Genomic DNA, 12490 nt, shown 5'->3' with positions numbered 1-12490 from the left:
TAAACGGACAAAAGATGATCGAAACCATTTTTTCAACATCTAATCCCACATTGTCTATAATGCAGCTCTGAAGACAGCAGAATTTTATAATTAGGTACTAAAAGGCCCAACTCACTTTTATTTTAGCCATGCAGCTACAACATATGTGAGCTACATGTAACCACACATCTTTATGGCAACCCTTGATACACCACATGAGGAGCGCAAGAAACGTGACTGGTCAGCTTGGGCTGAGTTTCTTAAGCCATAGAGAGGGACAGTAGCATAGGTGGGCGAAAAGGTTCAGTGGTTTATTCCAGAACGTACTTCTAGCAAAGACTTAACACTGCAAGCCATCCAGGCGCCACTTGCTCTCTATGTGAATAAACAAACACTCACACAAGCCCTGAATATCGAGAGCTTGCTCAGTATTCCAGCTGCTGGTGTATCCAGCAAAAACTAATAAATAAAATAAAATATTGGATACAAATCAGAGCAAAACCTTAGATTTGAGAAAGGATGAAGCCCTCAGTAACTCTGTCACTCTCTCGGTCAGGGTGTTGCAGGTTTGAAGTCACCCACAAGAGCCATTTTCAGCCTCTCACTTTCCAGAAAGATGCTCACAGGTTAGATTGTCGTAGCTAAAAGGTTCAGTTGACTGATTAGAAGCAGTAGATTAGTTCCATCCATGAGGTCTGCCTTGGTAATGGGACCTATGCTAATGTTAAGTGTTAAATGTCAAGTCATTGTTAAAACAATTCTTACTATTATTTTGTCTCACAGTTATTAAAACAATTGTTGCTGCTATATCCAATATATATATAAAAGTATCACTTTTAATTGTTACAGCCTGACATAGAGTTATACATGCGTATCTGTGTTTAATATCTACAACTGGAGTCCAGTCCAACTTGTGAATCATGCATCTTAGAAGATGTGGAGGAGTAGAAATCAGGATGGCTTTATGTAAATGGTTACAGTGACACTGATTGGATGTGATATTCAGTCATATAGTCCCCATAATATCCCTTCTTTTACTTAACCACACCAGCTTGTCCCACTCCCAAAAGCTACATTATAATAATGTAATAATAACAGAATAAACACTAGGCCAGAAGAGGAGAGAGGATGTAAGAAGAAAGTGAGAGAGGATGGAGTTGTGCCGGAGCCTGCTGCGCTCCTGCTACGAGCTGGTGTTAAGTTACATTCAACATTTCCTCCATCAGTGCTGCTCCACAGATGTTGACATGACAGTTTCTTTAGAGCTGTTGTGGAGCTTTCAACCGAGAACCCATGACACAATCAGCATCAGCACATGGAAATGTATATACTTACATTGATTTTTGGACACGTTAGGAACTTTAACTTTGGCTCAAAAGCTTAGCTCTCTTCTTTAAATGGATGCTGAGGCAAAGTCATAGCTTTACACCAGCGGCATCATGTCACTCTTCTGATCTTCCGTTTGTTTTGTTGAGCAGGAGATTACTTGGAGAAGATGTGGTCTGGACGAGATGCTGCTGACATAAAAAGTAAGGAATATAATCCATCTTTCTGACACTGTGCTTAAATGAAGATATTTATTTGAACACACTCTCTGGTTATCTCCAGTTGAGAGAGACAACATGGCCGACTTCTGTGTGTTGGGCCAGAGACCTCCACCTCATCTGGCTGGCCTGGCACAGCTTGGTCACCTGGGAGCCAGCAGCCCCCTCCTCAAATCTCCAGATTCGCAGGCACCCTCCCAGACACCTCAGCAACCACCTCCTCCTCCTCCTCAGCAGCAGCCCTCACCTCACGGTCCCCTCCATCACAGCCCTCCTCTCCGTACAGGGCAGGTGCCTCCTCCTCCCCCACCTCCGCCGCCTGGTGCCCTGCAGCCCCTGCTGGGCCCAGGTGGACTGCTCTCTCCTCAACTCTCCCCGCAGCTGGTACGGCAACAGCTCGCCATGGCCCACCTCATCAACCAGCAGCTAGCCGTGAGCCGCCTGCTGGCTCACCAGCACCCTCAAGCTCTCAACCAACAGTTTCTGAACCACCCGCCGATCCCACGCGGTTCATCCAAAGCTGGCGGTGACCACCCTGGAAGCAACCCCTCTGCTTCTGAAGTCTCCTCTGAAATCTACCAGCAGGTCAGGGATGAGCTGAAGAGAGCTAGCGTGTCCCAGGCTGTGTTCGCCCGTGTGGCTTTCAACCGTACACAGGTAGGAACGCAGAGAAAGGTCAAGGCTAAGGAGTCAGGAGAGGAAGTTGTAAGGGGAAAATGAGAGGAAGAGGAGGAAGGCGATGTGCTAGAGAAAGGAAATCAAGTTTCTAGTTGAATAAAAAGTATGCAGAGGTTTTTAAATCTGAAAACTGAAATATGGCATTCAATGGCAATAATCCGTCAGACGAGACCAAAAATACCCATACACATTTCTTACATTATATGGATCATATCAGGTGAGAAGAGGTTTACTGGGTAGAAACAAATGCCAGTTGCCCTCACTGATCTGATTTTCACAAACACACGCACTCACAAAAAGAACTCGGCTAATTTATGGTCACCCACCTTTTGGTATTTTTGGTGGGCTCATCAGAAGCGTGGCTGGGTTGCTCGCTGCGTCATTCAGTCTCCTTCTCCACCTTCGCAGCAGCACAAACACCTGATGCATTCAGGCTGTGCTAAACTGGTTACTGCACGGCCCATTAGATCAAAGTAATGGGAGGTGGCTCATAGACCTATTGGTCTAGAGGCCAGGTGTTTTTCACTGGTGCATCACTTTGTGGTAGGTAGCCTCTGTATTTGAGAAGCTCAAACCAATATGCAAATACTTTAAAGTGTCTAGTTGTACGTTTATACGAGAAAACAAGCAGCTTTAAAGTGATTTACATTTGACAAAATCTATTTTTCAAGCCAAAATGATAAACATGTCATTGTGTAGGCTTAATAAAAGTGAGGATTGTCTAGTTTTTAACATTTGGTTTAGAGGTTTTTTTAAAAAAAAATTCTGGATACTTTTGATATGCATTTGTGAAATAAAAGGAAAAAGCAAATTGCCAGTCTGGGTTTAAACAAAGAAGCCAAATGAGTCCAAGAATAACATTAATGGAGCTTCAACAGTGCACTTGAAGCATGGGAAAGGGACCATATATTTCAATTTTCCATGCTAGGGAGATGCAATAACATATCCTGCTGTGTGCGTTTGTGTTGGTCAGGGCCTGCTCTCAGAGATCCTGAGGAAGGAGGAGGACCCTCGCACGGCCTCGCAGTCTCTGCTGGTGAATTTGAAGGCCATGCAGAACTTCCTCAACCTGCCTGAGAGCGAGCGAGACCGAATCTACCAGGAAGAGAGAGAGCGCACCATGAACCCTTCGGTCGGCCTTCCCCCCTCCAACTCCTCCAACCCCGGCGCACCACGCCTATCACAGGTTAGTGTGCCCAACGGGCCATAAACTGCGGTTGCCATAGCAGTGCATCGAGCGAGAAAACAGTAAAAACAGAGTAATCATATGTGATGTTAACATGCCTTGTGTCATGTATGAGCTTAGAAAGTGTGGGAGAGGAGCTTGGAGGACCAGAAAATCCCAGATACCTGGGCCTCAATCTGGAAGAACAAGGCCAAGATCTGTAACTCTGTGAGTTATCTACCATCTTTAACTTGCCCTCACAAAGTAGACTGCAGCATGTCATGTGCTTCATCCTAAAACCTGCGCTGGGATTTGAAAGTTTTTATCTTAACAAATTCCATTTATAATGGAAAACAGCTTCAAAGCCATCAGAGGGACATATTGTAAACATAAAGGACATTATACAGTATTTGGAAATTTCCTTCCACAAGCACGTGGAGCAACATCAGTGATAAGAAGTACCCCTGATGTCAGGACAAATGCCCATTCATGGATCTGGGTGAATTGGTGCGCTATTCTTATTATGGCTATGTAAAATTATCTCAGCATCGTTTACACTGGGGGAATGTAAGCTAGCTGGTCTCTACATGTCTTGTGGATGACTTCAAACGCTGTGTATACAAGCTTTCTGAGAGCCAATACATGTTCATTCAAACAGAAACAACAAAGAAAGACAAAAGAGGAGGACTTAATGACTTTGATCTCTAAACACAACTCATGTGGGGACATGCGCTGCAGATGTGCAGCTGATGCTCGTACTGGGAACACTGCATGTCTGTTCTCAGAGCGACTTGGCCTGATCATCAGCTGATAACCTCTCCTCATATGTGTTTGTTTTTGTGGTTAAATTTCATAGTAGATTCATAAAGTAAATAACAAGCCTTAAACAATACGCGGTACGCCTCTGTGACTGTTTATCACTCATCTTGTTCTGTCGAAGCACAGTAAAGTTCCTTTTTAAAAAATTGTGCTCTGCATTACATCATTATTCTGTCTCCCAGCCCAAGCCGTCTGGCCCACCCTCCGACCTCCCACTGAAGCTGGAGTCACTGGTCAACATTACATCAGGCATCTATGATGAAATTCAGCAAGAGATGAAGCGAGCCAAAGTGTCCCAAGCTCTGTTCGCAAAGGTGGCGGCCAACAAAAGCCAGGTGAGGAGACTGTTGGGGGAAAACAAGCGTACAAAATGACTTAAAGTGTTTGTTTTTCTTTAAACTCCAGGTCAGATTCCAAGTGCAGTCACATATTTATATGTACTGCGATAGCGTAGCTGATATTTTTTGTACCCTGTGAGTTAGATAGTCAACTTGTTAGTGAGCATCATGATTGAACCAAGATGATTTTTAATTAATAACGATTTATTACAAACTACAAAAGTTGTGGGACTGAGTAGAGCCAGCAAAGCTGGTACTCTGCCGGTAACACGATCTAAATGTTCATCAGCTGTTTCACCATCACTTCAAACCGGACGTGTGTGATCAGTTATGTTCTTAAAGCTCTGGTGACATGATGTTTGACATTAACACTGGCTGCAATTATTTATACCTCTATTGTTTTTTTTAAATTTTGAATCTTGGACGCACACATTAAGATATTATTTATATTTATATGTATTTACTTCAAATTTTTGGATAAAAATGAAAAAGGAAACACTTCAGTTTTTGCTTCTTGGTCTTAATTTCAGACCACGATGACTGAAACAATAATAGGAATTCTTTAAAAAAATAGTTTTTTGTAGCAACTTGCTGTTGCAGGATGTGACTCACATGTAGACAACATGTATACAGTATGTGCGTTGCTTTTGTGTGTATTTAGTGAGGTACCCCTGGTTGGTGGGTCTGGGGGTGGCTGAGGGTCATGGCTCACTGCACCCATCTGCTGCAGCTGGCCAGCGAGCAAGGACAGCAAGCAAGCGGGGGAGAGAGAGCGAGCGAGAGATGATCAGGCTATTAGCGGTGCATGCTGCCCGAGGTGGCTGGTTGAACACAACAGCTGGTGTCACAAACTGAACCAGTCTAGCAGATATAATTGAATCTTCTCCGTCTCTCCTTCCCCCGTCTTCCTTTACCTCACACATCCTGCATCCTTCCAACTTTTACAACTTTTTAGTTTAATTCGAGCTTCCCTCCCCGGGGTGGAGGGTGTCAGGTTAGGTGGTCTCACGATCTTGTCTGTGCTTGTCGCAGATGATGTGGTTGTGTCAGCCTCGTTGAGCCGTGACTCTCAATGGGGAGGTGGGGGTGGGGGGGGGATGAGAATGCTATAGATCTCAGCCAAGGATGAGGTGCTGCCCCAAGTGGACGAGTTTAAGTATCTTTGATTCTCGTTCATGATTGAGCGGAGTGGAGCACATTGACACACGGATTGGCGCAGCTTCACCACTCTGTTGTGAAGAGAGCTGGCTGTGAAAGCAATGCTGTTAGTTTATGGGTGAATTTGCATTCCCACCTTCATCTTAGCCGTAAGCTCTGCATACTAATCAAAAGAATTAGATTGTAGATGTAAGCAGATGAAATAAGTTTCCTCTAAAGGGTACCTGGGCTCTTCTTTAGGGATAGGGTGAGGAGCTTGGGGTTCAAAACACACATCAAAAAGAACCAACAGATTTAGTTCAGGCAACTGATCAGGATGTCTTCTGGGCACTTGCTGAGTGAGGTGTTTCCAATTTGTCCTGCCAGGAGGGGGCCCTAGGGCTGAGAGAGATGCTGGAGAGATTATGTCTCTCAGTTGGCTTGGGAACACGTAGGAGTTGGAGGTGGTGGCTGTGGAGAGGCAGCTCTGCTTCCACTGCTGTAACCCAGACTCAGATAATGGATGAATAAACTCATTCATGTCTATCTCAGTTGCCACTTGTCATGCTCATCCCCGCTGCCACTTTCCAAACAGAGTAGATGCAGAGACATCTACTCTGCGTGCACGTGTGTGAGAGAGAAAGGTCGTAAACAATTGCATAACAATTCTTTCTCACTGTGTATGACACAGTAGCAGAAGTCCCCCATTAACATCCCCGTCAGCTATCGCACAGTCCACACTTCCTTTCTTTTTAACCTCACTTTCCCCCCCCCACGCATACATCTTTGTCTCCTCTTCAGGGCTGGCTGTGCGAGCTACTTCGGTGGAAGGAGAACCCCAGCCCTGAGAACCGCACTCTGTGGGAGAACCTGTGCACCATCAGGAGGTTCCTGACGCTGCCGCAGGCCGACAGAGATCTTGCGTACGAGGAGGAGTCCAGACACCATCACAGCGAGAGGCTGCACACCGTCCTCCACATGCCACAGGACACACAGGTAAGTGTTTGCATGTGGAGGTAACGTGCACCTCAATGCTCCATATCCAGATGCGGTATACAATGAGTGGATTTTATTTACAGCTGGCACAAAGACGGTGTCTCTACTAAACACACTGAACAGATTTCCTGCACATCACCTCATCTCATAATATTTACAACTTGAAATCGGGAGAAAGTGCTTGGTCTTCATACCTACAAACACGTGTGTCCTAAAATCTATTTTTGATGGATTACTCGATTATTTCAGAACTGTTTCTTTAAAACATGGCCACCCCTTCTAATTACAATCCCCTAAAAAGTACGCAGATATGAATGTGCTGAACACACAGTACGGTATAAACACTGACTGATAAGGATGACTAAGATGCTGTAAAGAATGATATTAGAAATAGTTGTTACTGAGCTCCATTTTCATGGCACTTCTCACGTATTAAAACAGATGGAAGTGTATTCCTCTACCTTCAGAGACCAAATCTGTCATTATTATTGAGTCATTATATTTATTTAATCTAAGTTTGCGCAGTGCTGTTTGATCTTGTGGTGGGTGCACATGTGTTTGTGTGTCCCTGTGTGCCCCAGTGGAATGAAGAGTAAACAGAGTTGCTGGGTGGTGTGGCACTGGAGGAAATGCCCCATTAGTTTTTGAGGAGGGAGGCAGAGGCTGAAGGAGGCTTGAGAGAGAAGGGAGATCGATGGCGGAAGCACAGAAACGTGTTGACATCTTTGGTTACTGTAAGCGCTCCAGTTGGACACACGCTGAAGCCGCCCCACCTAATTTTATCTGCTTGCCTGGGTTTTGCTTTTTCTTCTAGTGCAAAGCTTAAATAAATTAGAAATGTAAGTCAAGTCCAATTAAAAAGTAGGATAGCACCTTATAATACGGCCCGTGACTAAGGTCTTTATTTCTCTGTAATTAAATTGAATTTCGGTGTATTTTATTTGAAAGAATAATGCAGTTATATTAACATGCAGATGCTTAAAGGTAGAATAAAGGGGTAACAAAGCAACAGTTATGCTCTAAATCAATTTAAGTAGTCCTCAGTAATTTTAAGTATTTTACAGGAAGGAGGTGTGTAATGAACAGGTAATGTTGTGCAATATTCTTCGTATTATGGTGTTAAACGTGCCTTCATTATTAAATCTTTTTTAACCCATGAAGGATTTTCCATTCATCTGTTGTCATTTTACACTCAGGCTGTTTTGTACATTACTTACAGTATAATTATTCTCTTCTTTCCTGTAAAATACCCAGTTATGCGAGGTAAAGTCACAGCATGACATGACCCACGCCCCGAAAAGAACTGTTTACTTATGGTGTCAGATAAAATGCACTTATAGCTTAATTATTTCCTGACTTGTAACCCCCCCCCTGCCGCCCCTATTCTAGTGTACATACTTTTAAACATGTAAATCTAGAATAAATATAGAAACATGTAATTTCAAATCAAATAGATTAAATTAAATGTAATTATGCATTAAGTTGCAGGCCATCCACAGCATGTCTTTATCCTGTCTTCCTTCTCTCTCCCCAACCAGTCGCAGCAGATGGCCCCGCCCCTCCCTGAGCCTGGTTCTGCTGGAGGTTTCTTCCTGTTAAAAGGGAGTTTTTCCTTCTCACTGTCACCAAAGTGCTTGTTCATAAGGGGTCATATGATTGTTGGGTTTTTCTCTGTATCTATTATTGTAGGATCTACTGTACAATATAAAGCGCCCTGAGGCAACTGTTGTTGTGATTTGGTGCTATATAAATAAAATTGAATTGAATTGAAAGTATCGATAAAAAATATATATTTATAAATAGTGCCATGATCCAGTGGCGACAGCCTCTATCAGTTATATTTAACATAGGAGCGATGCCAAAGCATGCAAACCCTGTATACATGCCTGTGGTTTACCATACTTGACTCCAGAGGAGGAGCTTGTTGGTACATGAAGGTATCTGTGTTTATGTTAATGTTGAACCTGCCTAACACAAACACCCCCGTTCCCCCTTTCTTGCTTGAGGTAGAAACATCAAGCGGCTGATTATGGTTTAATTTCAAAATGCAAACATGAAAAGGTTTAAATTCCCCAAAATGTTAAATCGGTGTAATGTCCAGAGAAGCAACAGGAAGTGTGTCACTTCTTCATCACCTGACCTCGCTGATAAGAGGTGGAAGATCAGGTTCGACGGTAGAAACAGCATTCACTGCTTGGACTGAGTCTAGGTCCTCTGGTTGAACCCGCCAGCTTACTCTGCCCACAGCCCCCGTCACCCCCAGCTCCAAAGCTATTATAGCCCACATATAGTACATACCATATGCCATAAATCAAAAACAGGCCAATGCTCAGACTTCCCATTTGGTATTGTGACATGAATCCTACACGGCTTGCTTTGCAGCTCCACCCACCTTCACTCTACCACCAAGCCTTTTTTCTCTCCTCCCAATTCAGAGCTTTGTATTAAAGACTGATGGGAAGATGCAAAGGAAGCTGTGGTGGCACCATTAACACATTCCTCTACTCCTCTCGCCAAAGTCTAAAAATAAAATTTACACTCATAAACGCCTGTGTAATAACCCTCCCATCCCCCACACACCCCCAACCCACCCTCACTCCCACCTCAAGAGACACAGGGAGAAGAGCTGTGGTGAAACGCTGGTGATTTATTAATCGGAAATGAGGTGTGTGTGTGTGTTCATGTTGCTGTCTTGAGAGCCCCCCCCCCCTCCTTCCCTGCTCTGTCCCAGATGAAGCCCTCCACCAACCTCAGGCTCCAGCCAGCCTGCCACCACAGACCACACATGTGTCCCATCTGCCACACATACACACAATCTCATACTGATAGTTGGTAATGTGAGCACTCTGTTGTGTTTGGACAATAAGAAGGTCTCTAAAACTGTGACAACCAACCCCAGGATACACATGAAAAATGAACGCGGTGCTGCTCTCTGAAGCAAATGTTCACATACCAGTGATGTGTGTGTGTGTGTTTGTGTGTGTGTGTGTGCTTTGTACTGGACTGTATGTGCGGTTCCATGCTAGCGGCTCTGTGTGAGCGTGTCTATGAAGTGTGCAGGTGCTGTAAGAGTGTGTTTGTAACTTCAGCGAGCATCACATTTCTTCATGACTGACACAGCCCCAGCGCTGGCTCTACAGCTCTCACTCACATGGCTCGAGCAGTTAAGTGCGTCCCACAGCTAATTTGGCAGAGTTTGCCCTTATAAATAATTACTTTATTGTTTTTGCTAAATTGATTTCTGCTGCAAGTCTGGAGGTGTTTATGTGTGTGCATGTATGACCGCTCACAGCGGCCGAGACCCCAGGAGTGGTGGACTAGAATCAGAAGTTACAAGCCTTCCTCCACTCAGTGCGTCTCGCTTTAGCCCAGCGGTGCTTAATTCCAAACCCCCAAAACAAAAAAAAATATATAAAAATATAAAAGTATTTTTTTGAAGAAAACATCATAAATGCTCCAGACTTGTCAAAGTTAAGATCGTGTCATTAAGTCATTATGTTTTAAACTTGCAGTTATCACAATCTTTTGAGAGTGAAAAAAAGATTTTTGAATTTTCTATAACAAACTGCCCATTTCTTTCTCCAGTCCTCAACTGAAACCTGAGTGTTAATGTTCTTTGGAAAGAAGTGATCATAGCAATCATCACAGCTTCCAAAAAAGGAGGTCAAAGTTCATCTTCAGCATCTTCATTATTTTGTACTTTTTTATGTTTTCTAAATTTTCCAGATGTGTAGATTAACTGTTTATTTTCTATCACTTTTGAACTTGAGTTGGTCAAACTCTGTCTTTTCTTTGAATGATTGTGGTTCATTAACAATGCAAATAGATAAATAGTCACTTGTAGGACAAAGGCTGACTTACGCTTCAGACAAAGCCTCAATTTTTAATCCAGGTTTTCACTTAAATCTTTCAAAGACTCAGGTTTGCTACACTGGCTCTGTTGTAATTATAAAAAATATAACAGTGAACACTTCTGTGTGAAATCCTCCAAACAATACTTAACTGTGAGATTTCAGGCCAGCAAAGCTGCAAGAACTGAAATCTTCCCACATAAGCTCTGGGGCAGGAGTGTCAAACATAAGGCCCGAGGGCCAAAATCTGCCCATTGGATTACTATGAAAAATGTAAAGGACAACGTAAATCTTAGACTTTTAACTGGATTTTCACAATTTTTACAGCTTTTCCTGCTGATGGCGTTTCATACCACACAAAATTAGTAAAATATTTCTGTAATAATATTTGTTTCTGTAATGATAATATTTCTATAATAATACAATTTAAGGCCAAAGTGTTGTGACAGATTTCTTTACTACAGCAAACATGTCTTTATCATGTGGAAATCTTATATTAAGATATCTCATTGATTAAATGTGTAGTTACATTTGTGTACAGTGACTGTGTCCCACGATGTAAAATGAGTTCGACGTTCTGAATCAGAGCTATTTTTGAGCTGTCTTTGCACACAGATCTATGCAGGGAATCATATGCATATTCCGCTTTTTGGGGGAAATGATTGATGAACTCATTACCATATTATGAAAGATATCATGCACATTCTCACTTGTTTTACTAGTAGGACAAATTGTTTTGCAAAACGAATTGTGAAAATATGAGCATTAGATAAGAAAAACACAGGGCCCATTCCTGGGTTGTCACGGTGATTTAGTACTGCAGAGCCATTAAACCGAGGGTCTCGAGGTGATGTAGGTATGTGGTGTTTAAAACAATAGTGATCTAAATGGGGACACTAGACAAATACAAACTGACTTATGAGTCAAGCCTGTGCACTGGACTGTACGCTGTTTTTAATGAAACATCAATCTTCATTGGACCCCCCCTGCCTGATAAACGCCCTCCATTTTTCTAAACTCCACACCCTTATTTTGTAACACAAGTTTTCTGTAAAAAATAAAAAATAAAAAAAATCTCCAAACCCAACCCAATGCCAAAACAGCCTCAATGACATCACCAGGCATTATTTTTCCTAGAGCTGGGAAAGTTCCCACCAGAGCTGTTACACAACTGATTTCACCAGCTGAGCGGTGCTGATGATGAGTAAACTGATCTCAGTGTGTGAAACAATAGATTCTCTGGACCGTAAAAAGCAATAGTACCCATACCTTCATTTGGTGTAGACAATAAAATAGCAGCATTTCCTTTAGCTGCCTCAGTTTTAAGCGACAGCTAAATTACTTAGCATGCTGGCTCACTGTTACGACATACTGGAAATAAAACAGAACCACCTTTGACATAATTTCCTATTATAGAAAGTCAAAATGTGTCCTGTTCTGACTTCCATTGGACAGCACGTGCTGCTGTTCACTGACACCAACTGTTGTGATCAGCTCTCACAGAGTTCCACAAAATTAAACAGCAGGAAAAAAACTGCCAAGAGATTAAAAAAAAGGACAAATAAAGCGTAGGTCTATAGTCGACTCTATTTGCTTGCTTTTACTCTGTTTCGCTTAATGCCATTTAATGTCTGCTAAAAAATAACACTAGAGCTTTGAAGCAAAGTCTAGCATCTTATGTCTAAAATCTTACTGAGCTTCCATAACAATTTAATGCAATAAAAATTAATGTGAAATGATTTCATCATGTTGTTTTGCTTTTAGTAAATGTAGAATTATAAGTGTTTTCCCCACTGATAGAATCCAGCTTAGATGTCTTAAAGGAAACAGTTAAATGATCTCTGCGTAACTTCCAGAGAAAATACTGTTATTATCAGCTATCACCTAATGATTGTTTTGGCCTCTAGCAGATGAGTTTGACTCCACGACCTGGCCAGGGTGTTTGCCTGTTCTCCCCGTGTTTGCGTGGGTTCTCTCCGGGTA

The 12490-nt window shown here is 42.6% G+C and overlaps 1 protein-coding gene across 4 annotated transcripts in view; it reads left to right on the top strand.

The window, feature by feature from the left end:
* The window catches only part of satb2 (SATB homeobox 2), a 57945-nt gene that overhangs the window by 31533 nt on the left and 13922 nt on the right, over positions 1 to 12490 (top strand). For 3 of the 4 annotated variants that reach the window (XM_085135795.1, XM_085135792.1, XM_085135793.1), the window contains exons 7-12: positions 1458 to 1508; positions 1588 to 2180; positions 3175 to 3387; positions 3508 to 3594; positions 4368 to 4520; positions 6462 to 6656. In XM_085135795.1, the coding sequence (XP_084991921.1) occupies positions 1458 to 1508; positions 1588 to 2180; positions 3175 to 3387; positions 3508 to 3594; positions 4368 to 4520; positions 6462 to 6656 (1292 nt within the window). The remainder of the gene's footprint in view (positions 1 to 1457; positions 1509 to 1587; positions 2181 to 3174; positions 3388 to 3507; positions 3595 to 4367; positions 4521 to 6461; positions 6657 to 12490) is intronic. The other variant, XM_085135796.1, reaches the window with a different exon arrangement.

Source organism: Neolamprologus multifasciatus, chromosome 16, assembly GCF_963576455.1.
Source record: "Neolamprologus multifasciatus chromosome 16, fNeoMul1.2, whole genome shotgun sequence".
NCBI lineage: Eukaryota > Metazoa > Chordata > Actinopteri > Cichliformes > Cichlidae > Neolamprologus > Neolamprologus multifasciatus.
The sequence above is the reverse complement of the archived record's forward strand: the minus strand, read 5'-3'. Positions and strand labels throughout refer to the sequence as shown.